Source organism: Stenella coeruleoalba (genome assembly GCF_951394435.1).
Source record: "Stenella coeruleoalba genome assembly, chromosome: 12".
In the NCBI taxonomy this organism is placed as follows: Eukaryota; Metazoa; Chordata; class Mammalia; order Artiodactyla; family Delphinidae; genus Stenella; species Stenella coeruleoalba.
In genome coordinates, this window is record NC_137158.1 from 71,269,628 (window position 1) to 71,291,188 (window position 21,561).

Sequence of the window (21,561 nt, forward strand, 5' to 3'; positions counted from 1 at the left end):
GCAGCCAAGATGTGGGGACGAGATCTGAATTTGTTCTGAACAATCATTTGGGAGAAGTGTCACAACAGTTTTGAAGAAATAATAAATGTCTATAAAATATAGGATTCTGTGGTATAAACAATTTTGACACCTTTTGTGGAGAGACCAAAACAAACAAAAAACAACCCCCCCCCAAAAAAACAAAAACAAAACAACAAAACAAAACCCCCAAAACCACGCAGTATGTTCTATGGATCAGAAATTAAATAAATCCCCAAATTTCAATTTACACTAAAATATTTATTTAATTGATAATATTTTACAGAAATAAATAAGAGCAGGTTTTCTCTAATACAGATAGGTATATTTATATATTTATATTTCTTTTTTTTTACAAAATTAAAGCATATCAAATTGTTTTCCCTAAAACTGTAGCGCAGAAAGGAATACTAGGAAACAAACAAAAAGAAATACTGAAATATGTTCATCATTAAATTATAACCATGGGCCTTCTGAATCTCAACAAGGTATATGATTTAGAGAAAGAACATGAGATTTGCAGTCAGGGGACCTTGGCTCCACTGTTTACTTGCTGTGTGTCATAGGCACATTTCTCAATATTTCTGAATCTCAGTTCTCTACCTTTCAAACAGGAATGATATTAATTATATCAACTTCACAGGACTGTTGGGCAAATTAAGCACGTGAATGTATAGGAAAGCTCTTTATAACACGTAAAGAGCTACAAAAATAATAGTTCTGTTTAATATTTCATATAAAAGAATCAATGCATATCTTCCTTCAACTGAAGAAAATAAGCACCAAAAATGTGTGTGTGTTTTCTTCAGTTGAATTATGTCACCCTATAAACCAGAATAAGAAAATGCACCTTAACTAAGCACCAAAGCCTCTCGGACAAATGTGATCCAGGGTATATTTCTATTACAGTTTTCTGGGCAACTAAGTAGGAGCTAATGAGTCCTGAGGGTCATTTAAAACTCTGAAGGCTCAAAGAAAACAAACCAAGAACATCTGTATTACATCAAACGGCTAGGATACAACAAGCTACTCCTTATTTAGCAATTTCAAAGTCCATTAATTCTTCACAGAAGAAGAAACACTAGGTTATTATCACTTGCAATTATTTGCTTATGTGAATATGACATTCTCTTGCTCCAAAGATCAAATACTAGTCCTTGAGGAAAGTACTAGTGGAATGAAATAACAAATCCTATCATAAATTTAGATATTAATGATTAAAAGTCTAGTTACACGAGAACATGGGAAAGGAAAAGAACCCAGGACATTAGTATAATAACGATAAAAAAAAACCCTGCCATATTATAATGATAAGAATTGAAATGATAAACATTGCAATATTTACAGATACATCAATCTTAAAACACGTAAAAACTCAATCAGACAAATTAAAAGTAGAGAAAGCAGTTTAGATAATTTTAAGGAAAGTAAACATTAATACACTTAGAAAGGCTAAAGTTAACTGCTTACACTGATAATACTTAACATAGAATAGAAATACTTAAAGTGTGCAGTGTTTTGATTTTTAGTGGCAAGATACAGAGAAAAGAAATAATTGTCTAATATTAACTTATTGTTAGGAGTTGCATTACTCTAAAGTTACTATTTATGGAGTTACAGTCTACATTTACTCAAAGAATTAGGAGCTAACATAGTTCACCATCTTTTAACAATATCACTAATAAGATATTGGTGAATCATGTGCTAAAGATACTGAAGGCTCTTTCAAAGATGAGATCTAGTTGGTAGAGCATACCAGGTCATGTACAACGAGACTAGTTGACTTCCTCTGTTATTCTAACTCTTTTTAAGACTGATCTTACCAAAAGAAAAGTACACATTACCTCTCTTAATTCCCTCAGATAGAGGTACTCTTTGGAACAAAAACAAATATTTTATTGGGAGTGTAGAATTAAAAATCTTTATAGCTATTGTGGAAACAGTATATTGGAAATGACTCAATAACTACTAGGACACTGTACAACTGAAAAAGAAATAAATTCATTCAACTAAGAACACTGTTTACTGACATCTACTGGATTGTTTAACTTATAACTTTATTCTTTAAACTATGAAAAATTTAAAACACATTAAAGTCTGTGGACTGAATCAAGTGTACTTCATTCAAGGTCTTCAGTTTCTTTGGTAAATAGGTCTGCCAGATCAGCCACGGTCAAGACAGAGGCCTCGGAATGTTTCGCTGATGGACTTGTGTGACTGCAGGATTTTGCAAGTGAGCAGAATCAGAAAGAAACCCCAAGGAATAAATTATTCTATTTGTCTTTATAATAATAATATAAGACATAATAGTACATAATATTATATTCTTATATAAGAACATATTTGTTCTAAGTTTTTGTAATTGAGTTATAGGAAACTCCTGGAAGAAAGTAGGCAATGGGATCATTATTACAACTTCTTAAAATTAGTGAAGATTTCTATATACCATTTTCAAACTTGGTCATAAAATGTCTTTCTCTGCACAATTAATAAAACAAAGAAACAAAACCCCGGCCAGCTAGTACTAAAGCTCTCACCTTACAACTTACCTTCTTAGTATCTGAAGTTAATTTGTTTCAAGAAAAATTCAACAGCTCTTTTAATTGCTGTTTTATTGAGGCAGCTTATATATAAGCACTGAATTCTGTGACATATGGAAACACCACTAACAAAAAGCCTTCATGCTTGAGGCAAAAAGCTCTTGTGGTAGCCTTTCTTTCCCAGACCCCCAATGAAAGAGAATTTCTGGTTTCCAATGGCTTCTTTGCTATGCAAAGTACCTCTGTGGAAACAATCGCTTCTAAGGCAATCATCTCTTCTGAGTGTATCTTCCAATCATACCTATCTCACAAGGATTCAGTTAGGTATTAGTTTACGTTTCAAAATGACTTTAAAGAAAATTAATTAGGAAATAAATGTTAGGAAGTTTTATGATTCCAAACTTAAGTTTTCAAAATTAAGGCTGTTCTGGTCTCTCTGCTTCTGTTCTGCCTTTGAAATTAATGCCACAATTACCGGCCTAGTTTTAAGTCCAGACCTTTCTACTTGCATGTGACTAACCAGTGTGATGTATCAAGCAGCACTCTAAATTTCATGTTACAGCTATCAGACTAAAGCTTTTAGGTTGGACATAAAGATAGATTTCATTTAAAAAGTAATCCAGTGGCAAAGAAATGTACGATAGTTCCTCCCTCCACCCCCCGCCCCAATACACATGGGTGATTTAAAGTATACTAGCTCTGAACTGAAGTTTCTTTAATAGTAGGACAGTTTAAATATTTTTATATATTACAATCCCTATTAATAAACTAAGTCAAATATAGAATGCCCAAAGTACTAACTGGGAAATTTTGGAGAGGTAAAATGCCATACCATGCTTTTAAAAAGCATTTGCACTTCTATCTTTTGGTTGACTAAGTGGTCATCTAGGTGAAGAAGTTCTACACACCTATACAACCTTTTATGAACAGGAAAACTTCTCCTGTCCACTTGAAGTAAACTGTTACGTACCTCCTCTCGGCGGTTTTCAGCATTGCTTGCATTCTTTCTTCTATTGTTGCTTTAATTAAGAATCTGTGTACAATAGTGGGTCTAGAAGGTACATAACAATTATAAGTTTAAAAACACCTTAAAACAAATTAGAACAAACAAACTTCATACATTATATGTTATATTCGTCAGTCAGTTGGTATCTACCGTGGCAGGGACTAAACCAGGTGCTGGCGGGGGCAATGGTCAACAGTGAATACAACAAATGATTTAATCTGAGTGAACAAGTATCTATTGAGGGGAGACACACAAAATAAGATATTTTCAGGTGCGGACAATGACATGAGGAGGGTGACACTTGACTTGAAGCATGACTGATGGGGATGAGACAGCTAGTAAGAAAAGGAGGAGTGGAAGGGGTTTCCAGGTAGAAGCAGCAGCAAATAAATGCAAAGTCCTGGGAAGAGAACGTGCTTGGCACAAGCTTAAAATGTCTGAGGGGCAGAAAGAAGGCTAGCATGGCCAAAGCATATTGTAAACCAAGGGCAGGGAGGTCCAATCACATAGGGTCTCGTAGGGCATGGCAAAAATTTGGATTCTTGCCACCAGTGGGTTTAATGCATGATTTGAATTATTCTTGGTTATACTTTAGAAGTCCTTTTGGCTGCTGTGTGGAGGACGGACTTTTAGGCAGAAAGCGGAGGCAGAGATGGCAGGTATCTGCATGACTTTCTTTTTTATCTCATTTCACATTTCTTTGTTCGGCTGTTACCTTCTCCATAAGAATCTTCATGCCTTCCTGCCCAGCCGCCTGCACTCTTAATCCTCTTTTCCTTGCTCCTAGCATAGTATATATTTCACTTATTATGTTTATTGTTTACCATTTGTCTCTCTACCAACCCCCTACAACTAGAGTTTAAGCCCTGTGAGGGCATCTCAAGTACTTAGAACAGTGCTTGGCACACAGGAGGAGCTCAATAAAATCTCACTGAATGAACTATGTGGTATTGATGTAGGTAGACTGTTCAAGCTGGTGATGGAAAGATGAGGCACTTCTAATCTGACTGTATCTGTTTTCTCTGAATGAGGCAAGATCATCCTCAAAGGGGAGGAGGAAGATACAGGAGACTTAAGAGAGTCTCCTCAGAAAGTAGAAAAATCTATTTACTAGGGAAGCATAGTAGGATTGTAAAACAGTGTTGAGTGGCCTTTTTAGACTTGTGGCGTTATATCTGGGATGAGTCCACTGTATGCTTTAGAAGATAATGATAAGAACTCAATGTTTAAGATATAACACAAAAGCAAAAAGCAAAAAAACCAATGCCCTGCTCCCCCCACCCCACCGCCAAAAACCAAACGAAACAAAAAGCAATAACCCAATAAGACAGAAGTACGTTTCAAATGCTACTTGGTAGTAATTTAGAACAAGCTTGCATTTATTACAATTATATTATTTTGCCATATTTTGCCTGATGAACACGTCTCTTTCTTGCTTGAGGTTAAAAGTCATCATTTGCTCTCCCAGCCACTGCTTACAAAGCAGGCCACGTTTCTGAGGACGGCATACAAGACCTCGTCTCCTGCCACTCCTCTCCACATACTTTATACTCCAGCAATTTCACTTCTTAGGGTCCCTAGAAATATCATGTTATTTATTTCCTCTGTGTTTCTGCACAGGCAACTCTGGCTGTGTGAGCACGCTTTTCTAGCCCAACTTTGGAATAATTATTCCTTTAAGAGTCAATCTAATGAAGCCTTTCCTGACTCTCTAGGGCACAAGAGATCACTCCCTTCTTTTGCTACCACAGTACTTCTATTTCTCACACTCTACTATAATATGTAAAATCATGTTTCCTGTACCACATAGTGATCTCCTTGGGGAAACAAATGATGTCTTATGCAATCTGCATCTTCAGGATCTAGCATAACACCTGACATATGGTAAGTATTCAATCAATATTGATTTCATGAATGCTTAGTATGGATGCATTTAAAAAAAAATTCAAAGCATCTAACATCCAGGAGGTAATACATTTGACAGACCTTATAAAGGATAATTGTCCATTCTGACATTTGAATAAAAGTAGTACATACTACATAGTATCTACTATTAGGATTACTTTGCGCCTTAAACTAAACGAATCGTCTCTTAGAGTGGACCTGGAAGGCTGTATTTTCCTAAGGGGAAGAATTAATAAAAGAGCTGTTTGTTTTCACTCATGTACGAAATATACCTTCTTTTAAATACAGGCTACTTTAGCCAATCAAAAGTCATTTCTTCTCAAAGTTATGATACATGCCTTCAACTTAGTAGTTGTCTTAAGTATTTTAAGAAGCTGTTTTGATGAAATGATCAGGGTAGTTTCTAAAGGAGGAGACAAAAATCTGGGAGAATTTGGGGGTTTGCTGCTTGGAGGAGGGAGGGTTGCAAATCTCAAAATGTCTTCTGGTCATCTAATAACACTTGAAAATTTAATACATAAGGAAGTAACTAAAAATGAATAGGTTATGATGAACATAAATGAAGAGTTTAAATGCTGATCTGTATCTTAGAAACTGGAGCAAATATTACTGATGTTAACTTTAGCCCTTACTTTGTTTGTCCAATCCGGTGCACCCTTCCTATGGCCTGAAGCTCATGGGCAGGGTTCAATATGGGCTCCACCAAGAGAACATGAGTTGCTTCGATGATAGTTAATCCATTAGAACCTGTGTGCAGGGGCAGCAGCAAAATATTGATTTGGGGATCATGTTTAAATGCTGAAAGGTTCTCCTAAAAAAGAAAGGTACGTTTAAATTTTAGCTGGATAGTTAAAAATAAGAGCAGTATATTATAGGTAGCTCATGTTAAAATGCCTAACGGTACCCAGGTCATTGTGAAATGTAGTGACTAAGAAAATTAAATGTAAAATTAGCAATTTTAGAAAACAGAAACTTATTGCTTGACTTTATGAAAAAGAGGGTCACATAACCTCTCTTGTTCTTTATGATATATAATGGAATCACAAGATACATGTATGTGATGTATGCAAATTAAACTATATGAGCTTAGAGGAAAAAAAGTGAGAGAAAGAATGCAAGAATGAGTGTGAGGTAAGAGACATGAATCTACTAAATTTACTCTTGGTGGTTTTTTTGGTGTTTGTCACTTAGGTGTGCACCTGTCATTGTGCTGAGTGTGATGTAAGCATAGTTTAACCATACGCAGTTTGCCTAATGCAGTGACTTTAGAGCTTAATCCCAGGGGCAATGAGGCCTCTGTCCATTCAAAAGGTGCGTCATAGGCCATCTCTTCCTATATTAAAGAAACAGACCTCAAATCAGAAGATCTTTAAATATGGTTTGCTATGGGTATAACTGAATAGATGGAAAATAAATGCAATTTCTTTACTTTGCCTTTAAATGTTAATTTTATAGTTAATCAAGAACTCAAACCATGTTTTTGTGGTTTATATGACACAAGACAATAAATGCAAGTAAGCTAGTTAAGAGCAGTTTCAATTTGCAACTGAATCCACTCCAAAAAAACATAAGTAAAGTCTTTTGACATACCTGAAATGTCTTAACACGACTGATCTGTGCAAATTCCATGTTGTTATCAGTGAGAGCTTTTGAAATAATGTCTAATACATCTTGCCACTAAGAACACATAAAATAATAGGAAAATAAATATTTACAAACAGCTTTCATATAACAAAAATTTGAAAAGTGACTAAACCAAAATATCCTTTATACCTCAGAATTAAGTAAACAAAAACAAAATCTTCAAGTATAATACCATTAATATATTTTGTTCTAGCCTGAAAGATTTTTTTGTATCAAATGCTGGTTAAAGATAGGGTAAAAAAAATGAGCGTCTTCAGTAAATGAATTATGATAAACATAAACAACAGAAAACAAATTACAGAGTGCTTAATGGATGTGGTTAGTTATCTCCCAAAAATGAAAACTAGAAGCTTTACTCAATACCTTTTATTCAATAGGTTATTTTAATTTTCTTTGCCTTAACCAAGTTCATCCATGAAATGACTTCCAAGGTTAGAGATTCCAATTTAAAAATAATATAAGAAAATCCCTAAGTAAGATTAATATAAAAACATGAAATGTAGCTATAGGAATTGCCTTGTGAAGCATCATCAAATTTCTCTAAAAATAATTCTATCCAATGGACACAGAAAAAAAATCTAACATGGAGAAATCTATCAGTAATTCTAAATCTCAATTACATTTTGGCAAACATTAACAATTATTTCTCAGATAAAAACTGATTTGAAACAGAAAGCCACTCCGAGTTAACAATGAGGATGAAAATGTTGATTGTACCGTTGAGAAAACAAGTGCTTTAGCCCCTGGATCTCTCAGCTGGATTCTCATCAGAGTTCTGACTACAGCTTCCACTTTTGTAGAATGGCTGCCCTTTGAACACAAAGAAGAAAACACATTATTACCAAATAAAATCCAGTTAACAGTGGAATGGAAAACTAACATAAAACACTTATTATCAAAACTATATGATAGGAACGCATGTGTTCATCCTTTTTCATTTTGTATCTGCTGGAAATTTTCTTTAGCCTCAAACTGTACAAGATACGGATTTACACCCTGAGAGAATCAAATATAAAAACGCACACCAGAAAGTCATACAGTGATAGGACCCTAAGATAAGATTTTTTAGTTAAGTGGCTGGGTTTTGTAGTTACAAAATTTTGTTACTTTAGATAAGCAGAATTTATATTAAAAACACTCTTCATTTCAGATATTATGGCACTGAAAATGTTCAGAATATAATGAATCAAAACTCCAAAGTAAGCAAATAGTAAAGAATCTAACCTACAAAGAATCCTTTCTTACAAGGGCACTACAATGACAGAGGTACAAATGACGTCCACTTGGACGGAAGCAGATTTATACAAAGCTAGATAAACAATGAAAGAGTGCTTTTTGTATTTTTCCATGACCATTTCCAGGATAAGGGTATGAAAATGAGAAAAAGTGAAGAAATAAGAAAATGAAGAAATAAGGCAAGTGCTTTTGTAGCCTTCATTGAGAAAGTCTTCCTCCTGGAATGCTCTGGGAGATGGTACGACAGGGAGATCAAGGGCATGAGATTTTGAGTGAGATAAATCGAAATTCAACTGCCAGTACTGCAACTCCTTAGCTATATAGATTCCAACTTTCCTAAGCCTTAGTTTTCTTATCTGTCAAGCAGGGATGATAATTACATCTATTTCCAAAGGTTGCTGTGATGGTTAAATGAGAAAACGAATACAAAGCGCTTGGCCCAATAGTTGGCAAACAGTAGATACCCAATAACTTACTATCTTTCAGAGACATTAAATATGAGCACAACAATGACAGAGATTATCCTACAAGGGGGGCAGATCTAACCAAAAAGAAGTAAAAATATTCCCATACTACTCTTCTCCTCAAATCACACCCCCTTACTACTTTTACACAAAGAGGTAGAAATATAAACAAAAGGTAGAAAGGTAGAAAGGTAGAAATATAAACAAAGGTAGAAAGGTAGAAATATAAACAAAAGGTAGAAATATAAACAAAACAAGGAAGAAGGCTTTACTAATTTTAAAGTTACCAACAAAGAATTATGGGAGAAATTAAAAAATTCTCCTATTAAAATCCTGGATCTACATTTATTTCTCTGGATATGCAGACTTTCAATTATACTTGCAAGGTTAAAAAGTATAAGGGACCTACTTCAATCTAAAAATTATCTTAAATAAGAGCAAAATTATCTCAAATAAGAGAAAACAGGAAATTAGCATAATGTGATCATTTAGTAGTTTAGACAGAAACTTCCATGTTCCTTGCAAGGTCTCATTTTCAAAGATATCTTCAAGTGAAATACCAGGATAACTATGAATGCTTCTACCAATTAAGCTGCTTCTTACAAGAATTTCAAAAGAAAACAGAATAGTCTTTTATAAGCAACATTCCAAACCGGAGTACTAACTCTATGAAGGAAAAGACTAGAATATTCTCTTTTTATCAAAATTTGGCCAATTCAGTGGTAGCTCTCAGTGATCCCTTCCAAATGCTACAATTCTGAATCATTTGGTCCCAGTCCAGTTACTTCCTACTATGAAAGAAGAACAATAAGGAAGTCTGGAAATCCAAAGCTCTGCTTGGCAGAAAGCTACATGGGGAGTGAGATGGCCTTAATACCCTTTTCTTCCAGATGGACAGAAAGTGGCTATTGAGAATGAGAAAACTGAAGAAAGAAGAGGGTGGCTCATATATATCTGTGTTCCTTGGTTTGAGCAAGCATGCCTTACACAATTTTTGAAAACAAAGCCAAAATGCATAATCCTTATGTTAGACCAATGTGTTAAAGCAGTTTCTCCCCAAAATTTCACATTTTAGACTACTTGAAGACATTTAAATTATCATAAATTATCATTACAAATGTTGCTTCAAGTTACAAGATGCTGTGTTGAAAATACACTGCCTTTGTGAGTCTATTTTAATAAAAATTCATAACATGTTGCTCAATGAAAAGTTAATGCCCTAGACAGTGAAGGATTACCAATCTAAAAAGCATTACTGATCTTTCTAAAATGAAAGGCAGTACAATGTAGGAGAAAAACGGAATAGAAGTTAAATAAGGATCTGGTTTCTGTCCTATTTGCTACATACAGCACAAACACTTTTTGGATAACTTCTTTTTTGGCCGCCCACATGGCATGTGGGATCTTAGTTCCCTGACCAGGGATCCAATTCATCCAACCCGTGCCCACTGCAGTGGAAGCAAGGAGTCTTAACCACTGGACTGCCAGGAAAGTCCTTGGATAACTTATTAAAAACTACAAAAAAGCAATGTATGTTCATTGGACAATTTAGTTAATAGAAGTTTAGGATTAAAAAATTTAAGTCTATTATTTTATGCCTTACTCTCTCTAAACACCACTAAGAATTTGGCATTTATTCTGTTAGACCTTCTTGTGCATTTTAGAAGCCTCGATAAAAATGCACACACACCCCACAAATATTTTTAAATGTGTTTTATAACATGGCCTTTACATTTAACATTGTATCTTGGCAATCTTAACCATGTAGGACCTTTATATATACCTCACCTCAATGGCTGCACAATATTTAGGATACAACAATTTATTAAATATTTGTTTATTAATATATATTTAGGTTGATTTCATTCTTTTTTGTTCTTACAAACAATACTTCAGTGACTATGCTTATACTTATACCCTTGGGTACCTGTGTACATATTTTTGTTGGAAAGGCATATAATGTGGAACTGTTGGTCAAAAGTTAAAGAAAAACTGGTTTGTAGGACCTCTCATATACTGTACACGTTAAATTTATGTTGTAAATATTTTCCTAACTTTCTATATGTAGTTCACATTTAATTGTATTAAATGCAGTAATGTAAGCAAAAGTGCTATATTATATTAGCTTTGGTAACTCACAAATGCTTGATGAATGATATATGGATTTAAAAACTAAGTATTCTTTTTGTTTTTTAATTAATTAATTTATTTATTCATTTATTTTTGGCTGCTTTGGGTCTTCATTGCTGTGCGCTGGCTTTCTATAGTTGCAGCGAGCCGGGGGCTACTCTTCGTTGCTCTGTATCATGTGGGATCTTCCCGGACCAGGGCTCGAACCCGTGTCCCCTGCATTGGCAGGCAGATTCTCAACCACCGCGCCAGCAGGGAAGCCCAAAACTAAGTATTCTTTGACTTTACTACTTTATTAGACTTTTCTGTGTTTGTTTGACATTTAAATTTGTCTTTCATAAGGGAAAGATGAGAGATTTTATTTAGAGAAGAATAGCTTTTTCCTCAATTAATTGCCCTGCCATGATTCTATCTAGTATGATTTCATATGATATTATATCATATCTCAGAGTACAGTATATTCCTGTCATTTATCAGTTGATATTTGTTTGAAAACAAGGACCAAATGGCATTTACTTTTATATCACCTAGAGCCTAGCATGGTCCTTTGTAAATAGTATATACTCAACCAGTTTACTTAATGTAAAAATTTTTAATATGTTTAGGCTTCTCAATCCCAAACACACCTGAGTAAAACAATGAATAAACAAAATAAAATAAAAGCGGGTTAGAATACAATTTAAAACTCTCAACATATTTTTTTGGTCATTCAGAATGATTAACAACAGGCAAATCAAATCTTGCAATTAATCTCTTTTATAATTGAGATTATAAAATTACAAAAGCTAGAGAGACTCAGACAAGAGCAGGCTTGAAAGACGAGCAGATTTAATCTAACACAAAGCAGACCTGAGGTGGTTTTTGGATTAGTACTGTGTAATGAAATCACTGGAACATTAATCTTGCAATTAGTCTCTTTTATAATTGAGATTATAAAATTATAAAAGCTAGAGAGACTCAGACAAGAACAGTCTTGAAAGACGAGCAGATTTAATCTAACACAAAGCAGACCTGAGGTGGTTTTTGGATTAGTACTGTGTAATGAAATCACTGGAACTGGTCTAAAAAGAAGCTAGCAGTTGGAGGGTGGTGTTGTCTCATTCTGGTCTATCAACACTCATTTTTTCCCTACCTACCAGCAGTGATAGGAGAGGTTAATAAAGTCAGCAAACCCTGTGGACTTTTATTTCCAATCTTTAGAATCAGAGATACCTACCACATTAGGCCTTTATTCTTAACTTTTTTTCTCTCTTCTGCTTGTGTTTTTACACTTCCAAGTGAAAAGCAGAAGTCCCCAAATAATACTGAAAAGACCACGGTTGGTCTAAGAGCAGAGTAATAAAAGGGATCAAAGGGATCAAACCCTCTAGCATTTCAGGTGAGTTCACGTTGGATTATTCAAATCATTCAACAAAAACTTTCTGTGCACATAAATGACAAGAACTACACTAGGCACTGAATATACAATGATGAAAAGATACTCCCTTATTCTCAAATACACACAGTCTAGTGCATGTTACGGAATATGGAGAAAAGCAAAGGATGGTTTTATACTGCTGGGCTGGCCTGGAAGCGACTTAAGTGAATGCTTTATTATACCATCTTAATAAGCATTATGCACATTCTACTGTTCCTTTTAATGTTTCTTTCTATCTCAAATACATAAATGAACTTTGGCTCAGATCTGTCAGTTTCTGAGACGACTACTCAATGTAGTCACTGCTACAGAAAAGAAATATTCACTTTGTTAAAAAGATTAAAACAGGAAGGAGATGGGTTATATCTATATAGGAGAGGATCACAGAAAAAGCAAAAGAGATATGGATGAGGAAAACAGAGATATCAATCCATCCCTGTGCAAGGTGTTAACAGAGTATGAATATTCTCAAGACAGGTACACTGGCAGCCTTAATCCAACCCAGTTTATGTTTTAGCTCTATCAGCAAACACACAGATGCAAAGGTAGGCTGGAATTAGGGAGGGGGGGTGCATGGAAGAGAAATCCCCCAAAACTGCTAGATCATTTCATAATATATTAGGCTGACAGAGTTGGATTTAATTATAAGCAGCTCTGCCCTCTTCTGAAGTTCCTGTCCCTTTCCTCATTTCTATCCTTTCTTGGGAGTCTCTTCAGTTTTTCCACATGTATATCTACGAACCCTACTCTATGATTAATGCTTGGTTTTTCTTCATGTTTCTGAAACATCAAAGACTAAGGCCCAGCTTTGGAATGAAGACCCATCATCTGTCCTCTGCCCACCCCTGACTGTATCTTTGTGGCTGTTCTCTCTGAGGCACTAGTTCTCTCTAAGGCCAACTAGGGAACTATGAAAGGAGACATATAAAGTGCTACCACTCAGATCAAGTTAGTGCCTCTCCTGATCTTCCTCTCATGAGGTAAGTAGCCAAGAGCATTATAACACTTAACACTGAAGGAAAAGGATGGAATTTTCCTTCTTTACAACAAAAGAATCTTACAAAATGTTCTTTATGAAGATCTTTGCTCCCTTGCTTGTAATTTAATGAACAAAACCAAACTAGATCTCAAAGCTACACATATAGGTCTTTCCCTTTCTGGAAAATTAAGTACAAAGTTAAAAGCTCCAGACCATTCAGGCAGTCAAGGCAATGAAAAATCAGTAGAGATCCATTAGCAATAAAGGCCAACAAAGAATTTCTCATGAAATCTGGCCTAGAGGTTGTCTAATAGCATAACTAGAAATCAGAAATGTCTCGTAGCCTCTTATCTGCGCTAAATAGGTGCAACTAACTTATTTTTATCATAGAGTTAAACTTGACTGGAATAAGCAGCTACACATTTCCAGGCTCTTGTTAAAATCTGAGAACATAAACTTTGAGTTAAAAGCTGTTAAATGTGTTAAAAGGATGGAAAATTCAGTTTTGTTTCTATTGTATACTCAGGAGATGAAGAATTCTAATGAAGCAATCAAGTAGTATTTGATTTAGACTCTGATCAACCCCTCTCCTCCAAAATAGGTCTAAATATTTTACCAATGCATCTTAGAGTGAGGTACTGCTTTTTTCTCTGAAGTCTTGTTATTGGGGAAAGAGGAGGGAACAATAGGAAAAATCCATGAGTATAGCATAGAAGACATACTGTAGCTGGCTTCACCCTATTCCCTTCACATCTATTTTCCATCTGTTGAGACTCCTTATTCAGGGAAGGAAGGAAAGGAAGGAGAACAGTTAGGACACCTCCCAACTGTAGCAGCAAAGCACTACTTCTACTTGATGTATATAAATAAAAGAAAAATAGTGCTCTCTATGACTGGAAAGTTATTGCTGAAAACTGGGAACTCTGAAGCAGGGCTTGGCAATCCATGACTGTGAACCAACGGTTTGTTACCCATTATATTGCTTCTTCACCAGTCTAGTCCTTCTTCCTTTGGCCCCTTTTATTTTCCCTGTTTGTCTAATCTGTCCACATTGCTCTCCCACTCCTTTTCCTTTGTAATATATATGGATTCTCATGGTCATGCTCAGCTCCAATGGCAGAATTAAGGGCTAAAGTGGCCACTGTGTTCTGAAGAACATCAGAAAAAAGTCAACACAATGGAGACGATGAATGTACTGAGTCTTATTTTTCATCAAACATCAGAGAGAATATTCATGTTTATAGGCTACTTTATGTCAATAGGCAGACTAAATCTTTAGGGATTTTATAGATAATATATATTTATATATTATCTTTAATGTATCTTTATAATATAGTAATATATGATATATTAGTATATATGTTTATATATTATGTATATTCCATACATAATCCATACATACACACTAATATACATAAAACATGTCAAATAATGTCTTACAGTATGGGGGTTACCAGTCACTTATGACTCTAAAGTGAAGGCAGAATGAAGTCATTTTCAGAAGTGTAAAAACTCTGATTTTCTGTTCACATGCTTATCATGTTAAAATTTCTTGATGCAGTAGATCACAGCGAAAAAAGAATTGTAGAATGAGAATTACATGAATAATGGTGCCAGATAAGGCTGACACAGAAATGAAGGAAGCTAGCTAAAAAAATGAGAACCTCTACTACACTGGGGTACTCAGAAGATTCTTCCTTGAAAAGCGAAGTTTAAATGAGAGGATTAGGATTACATTCCTTTCTGCATGACTTCAATCACTCTGCTTGGTTCTCTAATGAAAAGTATTTATATTACAATATTGTACACACCATTTACTGATTTGTTTTTAGATATGGAAGTCACAACTACAATTAGATAACAAAACATAACAGTATAAACATTATAATATAAAAATGATACTATAACAAAAATCAGAATGTGGAAGGGAAAAGAAAGAATGAAGGAAGAAGAGATGCACAAATTTCCTCCTATTTTGACGTGAGGACTATTAGCAGATACTGTCTACAGCTAGTACTTCAAGAAACAAAATTTATGTATATTACTGAAAGTCATAACTAAAAATAGAAACTGGATTAGAGGGGAGTAAGGGAAGATGGCGGAAGAGTAAGACGCGGAGATCACCTTCCTCTCCACAGATACACCAGAAATACATCTACACGTGGAACAACTCCTGCAGAACACCTACTGAAGGCTGGCAGAAGACCTCAGACCTCCCAAAAGGCAAGAAACTCCCCACGTACCTGGGTAGGGCAAAAGGAAAAAAGAATAAACAGAGACAAAAGAATAGGGACGGCACCTGCACCAGTGGGAGGGAGCTGTGAAGGAGGAAAAGTTTCCACACACTAGGAAGCCCCTTCGCGGGCGGAGACTGCGGGAGGCGGAGGCGGGAGCTTCGAAGCCGCGGAGGAGTGCACAGCAACGGGTGCGGAGGGCAAAGCGGGGAGATTCCCGCACAGAGGATCGGTGCCGACCGGCACTCACCAGCCCGAGAGGCTTGTCTGCTCACCCGCCGGGACGGGCGGGGCTGCGAGCTGAGGCTCTGAGGCTAGGGTTTCGGTTTCGGACGGAGCGCAGGGAGAGGACTGGGGTTGGCGGCTTGAACATAGCCTGAAGGGGTTAGTGCACCACAGCTAGCCGGGAGGGAGTCCGGGGAAAAGCCTGCACCTGCCGAAGAGGCAAGAGACTTTTTCTTCCCTCTTTGTTTCCTGGTGCGTGAGGAGAGGGGTTTAAGAACGCTGCTTAAAGGAACTCCAGAGACGGGCGCGAGCCGCGGCTAAAAGCGCGAACCCCAGTGATGGGCGCGAGCCGCGGCTGAAAGCGCGGACCCCAGAGACGGGCGCGAGCCGCGGCTGAAAGCGCGGACCCCAGAGACGGGCGCGAGCCGCGGCTGAAAGCGCGGACCCCAGAGACGGGCGCGAGCCGCGGCTGAAAGCGCGGACCCCAGAGACGGGCGCGAGCCGCGGCTGAGGGCGCGGACCCCAGAGACGGGCGCGAGCCGCGGCTGAGGGCGCGGACCCCAGAGACGGGCGCGAGCCGCGGCTGAGGGCGCTGACTCCAGAGACGGGCGCAAGCCGCGGCTGGAGGCGCGGACCCCAAGGCGGGCGGGAGACGTTGGGGCTGCTGCTGCCGCCACCAAGGGGTCTGTGTGCGAGCGCAGGTCGCTCTCCACTCCCCTCTTCCGCGGAGCCTGTGCAGCCCGCCACTGCCGGGTTCCCGGGATCCGGAGACGACTTCCCCGGGAGAGCGCACGGCGGGCCTCGGGCTGGTGCAGAGTCACGCCGGACTTTGCCGCCGCAGGCCCGCCCCGCATTCCGTGCCCCTCCCTCCCCGCCGCCGGCCTCCGTACGCCAGAACCCCCGAATCAGCGGCTCCTTTAACCCCGTCCTGTCTGAGCAAAAAACAGACGCCCTCCAGCGACCTACACGCAGAGGCAGGGCCAAATCCAAAGCTGAGCCCCTGTGAGCTGTGAGAACAAAGAAGAGAAAGGGAAATCTCTCCCAGCAGCCACAGAAGCAGCGGATTAAAGCTCCACAATCAACTTGATGTACCCTGCATCTGTGGAATACATGAATAGACAGCCAACCATCCCAAATTAAGGAGGTGGACTTTGGGAGCAAGATCTATGATTTTTCTCCCTATTCCTCTTTTTGTGAATGTGTATGTGTATGCTTCTGTGTGAGATCTTGTCTGTATAGTCTTGCTTCCACCATTTGTCCTAGGTTCTATCCGTCCATGGTTTTTTCTTAAAATTTTTTTTCTTAATAATCAATTTTAATTTTAAGAACGTTATTATACTTTACCTTCGTCCTTTCTTTCTTTCTTTCTTTCTTTCCTTCCTTCCTTCCCTCCTTTAGACAACGAATCATCCCAAATTGAGGAGGTGGTCTCTGACAGCAAGATTTATGATTTTTCCCCCTTTACCTCTTTTTGTGAGGGTGTATGTGTACGCTTCTGTGTAAGACTTTGTCTGTATAGCTTTGCTTCCAACATTTGTCCTAAGGTTCTATCCGTCCCTTTTTTTTTTCTAATTAAGAATTTTTTAATTCAATAACTTTATTATACTCTATTTTATTTTTACTGTATCTTCCTTCTGTTTTCCCTTCTTTCCCTCCTTCCTTCCTTCCTCCCTCCCTCCTTTCGTTCCTTCTTGCCTTCTTTCCTCCCTTGCTTCTTTCTTTCTTCCTTCCTTCCTTCCTTCCCTCCTTCCTTCCCTCCTTTAGACAACGAATCATCCCAAATTGAGGAGGTGGTCTCTGACAGCAAGATTTATGATTTTTCCCCCTTTACCTCTTTTTGTGAGGGTGTATGTGTACGCTTCTGTGTAAGACTTTGTCTGTACAGCTTTGCTTCCAACATTTGTCCTAAGGTTCTATCCGTCCTTTTTTTTTTTTTTCTAATTAAGAATTTTTTAATTCAATAACTTTATTATACTTTATTTTATTTTTACTGTATCTTCTTTCTTTTTGTTTTTCCTTCTTTCCCTCCTTCCTTCCTCCCTCCCTCCCTCCCTCCTTTCGTTCCTTCTTTCCTTCTTTGCTTTTCTTTCTTTCTTCCTTCCTTCCTTCCTTCCTTCCCTCCTTCCTTCCCTCCTTTCCTTCTTTCTTTCCTCATACGTCTACTAATTCCCTCTACTTTTTCTCCCTTTTATTCTGAGCCGTGTGGATGAAAGGCTCTTGGTGCTCCAGCCAGGAGGCAGGGCTCTGCCTCTGAGGTAGGAGAGCCAACTTCAAGACACTGGTTCACAAGAGACCTCCCAGCTCCAGATAATATCAAACGGCGAAAATCTCCCAGAGACCTCCATCTTAACACCAGCACCCAGCTTCACTCAACGACCAGCAAGCCACAGTGCTGGACAACCTGTGCCAAACAACTAGCAAAACAGGAACACAACCCCACCCATTAGCAGAGAGGCTGCCTAAAATCATAATAAGGCCACAGACACCCCAAAACACACCACCAGACGTGAACCTGCCCACTAGAGAGACAAGATCCAGCCTCTTCCACCACAACACAGGCACTAGTCCCCTCCACCAGGAAGCCTACACAACCCACTGAACCAACCTTAGCCACTGGAGACAGACATCAAAAACAGGAGGAACTACGAACCTGCAGCCTGCAAAAAGGAGACCCCAAACACAGTAAGATAAGCAAAATGAGAAAACAGAAAAACACACAGCAGATAAAGGAGCAAGATAAAAATGCACCAGACCTAACAAATGAAGAGGAAATAGGCAGTCTACCTGAAAAAGAATTCAGAATAATGATAGTAAGGTTGATCCGAAATCTTGGAGATAGAATGGACAATAGATTGGACAAAATGCAAGAATCAGTTAACAAGGACCTAGAAGAACTAAAGATGAAACAAGCAACGATGAACAACACAATAAATGAAATTAAAAATACTCTAGATGGGATCAATAGCAGAATAACTGAGGCAGAAGAACGGATAAGTGACCTGGAAGATAAAATAGTGGAAATAACTACTGCAGAGCAGAATAAAGAAAAAAGAATGAAAAGAACTGAGGACAGTCTCAGAGACCTCTGGGACAACATTAAACGCACCAACATTCGAATTATAGGGGTTCCAGAAGAAGAAGAGAAAAAGAAAGGGACTGAGAAAATATTTGAAGAGATTATAGTTGAAAACTTCCCTAATATGGGAAAGGAAATAGTTAATCAAGTCCAGGAAGCACAGAGAGTCCCATACAGGATAAATACAAGGAGAAATACGCCAAGACACATATTAATCAAACTGTCAAAAATTAAATACAAAGAAAGCATATTAAAAGCAGCAAGGGAAAAACAACAAATAACACATAAGGGAATCCCCATAAGGTTAACAGCTGATCTTTCAGCAGAAACCCTACAAGCCAGAAGGGAGTGGCAGGACATACTGAAAGTGATGAAGGAGAAAAACCTGCAACCAAGACTACTCTACCCAGCAAGGATCTCATTCAGATTTGATGGAGAAATTAAAACCTTTACAGACAAGCAAAAGCTGAGAGAGTTCAGCACCACCAAACCAGCTTTACAACAAATGCTAAAGGATCTTCTCTAGGCAAGAAACACAAGAGAAGGAAAAGACCTATAATAACGAACCCAAAACAATATAGAAAATGGGAATAGGAACATACATATCGATAATTACCTTAAATGTAAATGGACTAAATGCTCCCACCAAAAGACACAGATTAGCTGAATGGATACAAAAACAAGACCCTTACATATGCTGTCTACAAGAGACCCACTTCAGACCTAGAGACACATACAGACTAAAAGTAAGGGGATGGAAAAAGATATTCCATGCAAATGGAAATCAAAAGAAAGCTGGAGTAGCAATTCTCATATCAGACAAAATAGACTTTAAAATAAGGACTATTAAAAGAGACAAAGAAGGACACTACATAATGATCAAGGGATCGATCCAAGAAGAAGATATAACAATTGTAAATATTTATGCACCCAACATAGGAGCACCTCAATACATAAGGCAAATACTAACAGCCATAAAAGGGGAAATTGACAGTAACACATTCATAGTAGGGGACTTAAACACCCCACTTTCACCCATGGACAGATCATCCAAAATGAAAATAAATAAGGAAACACAAGCTTTAAATGATACATTAAACAAGATGGACTTAATTGATATTTATAGGACACTCCATCCAAAAACAACAGAATACACATTTTTCTCAAGTGCTCACGGAACATTCTCCAGGATAGATCATATCTTGGGTCACAAATCAAGCCTTGGCAAATTTAAGAAAATTGAAATTGTATCAAGTATCTTTTCTGACCACAACGCCATGAGACTAGATATCAATTACAGGAAAAGATCTGTAAAAAATACAAACACATGGAGGCTAAACAATACACTACTTAATAATGAAGTGATCACTGAAGAAATCAAAGAGGAAATCAAAAAATACCTAGAAACAAATGACAATGGAGACACAACGACCCAAAACCTGTGGGATGCAGCAAAAGCAGTTCTAAGGGGGAAGTTTATAGCAATACAAGCCCACCTTAAGAAGCAGGAAACATCTAGAATAAACAACCTAACCTTGCACCTCAAGCAATTAGAGAAAGAAGAACAAAAAAACCCCAAAGCTAGCAGAAGGAAAGAAATCATAAAAATCAGATCAGAAATAAATGAAAAAGAAATGAAGGAAACAATAGCAAAGATCAATGAAACTAAAAGCTGGTTCTTTGAGAAGATAAACAAAATAGATAAACCACTAGCCAGACTTATCAAGAAAAAAAGGGAGAAGACTCAAATCAATAGAATTAGAAATGAAAAAGGAGAGGTAACAACTGACACTGCAGAAATAAAAGAGATCATGAGAGATTACTACAAGCAACTCTATGCCAATAAAATGGACAATCTGGAAGAAATGGACAAATTCTTAGAAATGCACAACCTGCCAAGACTGAATCAGGAAGAAATAGAAAATATGAACAGACCAATCACAAGCACTGAAATTGAAACTGTGATTAAAAATCTTCCAACAAAGAAAAGCCCAGGACCAGATGGCTTCACAGGCGAATTCTATCAAACATTTAGAGAAGAGCTAACACCTATCCTTCTCAAACTCTTCCAAAATATAGCAGAGGGAGGAACACTCCCAAACTCATTCTACGAGGCCACCATCACCTTGATACCAAAACCAGGCAAGGATGTCACAAAGAAAGAAAACTACAGACCAATATCACTGATGAACATAGATGCAAAAATCCTCAACAAAATACTAGCAAACAGAATCCAACAGCACATTAAAAGGATCATACACCATGATCAGGTGGGGTTTGTTCCAGGAATGCAAGGATTCTTCAATATACGCAAATCTATCAATGTGATAAACCATATTAACAAACTGAAGGAGAAAAACCATATGATCATCTCAATAGATGCAGAGAAAGCTTTTGACAAAATTCAACACCCATTTATGATAAAAACCCTGCAGAAAGTAGGCATAGAGGGAACTTTCCTCAACATAATAAAGGCCATATACGACAAGCCCACAGCAAACATCATCCTCAATGGTGAAAAACTGAAAGCATTTCCACTAAGATCAGGAACAAGACAAGGGTGCCCACTCTCACCACTCTTATTCAACATAGTTTTGGAAGTTTTAGCCACAGCAATCAGAGAAGAGAAGGAAATAAAAGGAATCCAAATCGGAAAAGAAGAAGTAAAGCTGTCACTGTTTGCAGAT

The 21,561-nt window shown here is 37.6% G+C and overlaps 1 protein-coding gene across 4 annotated transcripts in view; it reads right to left on the minus strand.

Annotated features, from left to right (window-relative positions):
- Window positions 1–321: 321 nt before the first annotated feature.
- SHPRH (SNF2 histone linker PHD RING helicase) overlaps window positions 322–21,561 on the minus strand; it is a 91,680-nt gene continuing 70,440 nt past the window's right edge. For 3 of the 4 annotated variants that reach the window (XM_079938946.1, XM_079938945.1, XM_079938948.1), the window contains 5 exons: window positions 7,831–7,923; window positions 7,060–7,146; window positions 6,102–6,280; window positions 3,529–3,609; window positions 322–2,235 (listed from right to left, as the gene is read on the minus strand). In XM_079938946.1, coding sequence (XP_079795072.1) covers window positions 2,139–2,235; window positions 3,529–3,609; window positions 6,102–6,280; window positions 7,060–7,146; window positions 7,831–7,923 — 537 coding nt within the window. In that variant the 3' untranslated portion in view covers window positions 322–2,138. Of the gene's footprint in view, window positions 2,236–3,528; window positions 3,610–6,101; window positions 6,281–7,059; window positions 7,147–7,830; window positions 7,924–21,561 lie in introns of those variants that run through there. The other variant, XM_079938947.1, reaches the window with a different exon arrangement.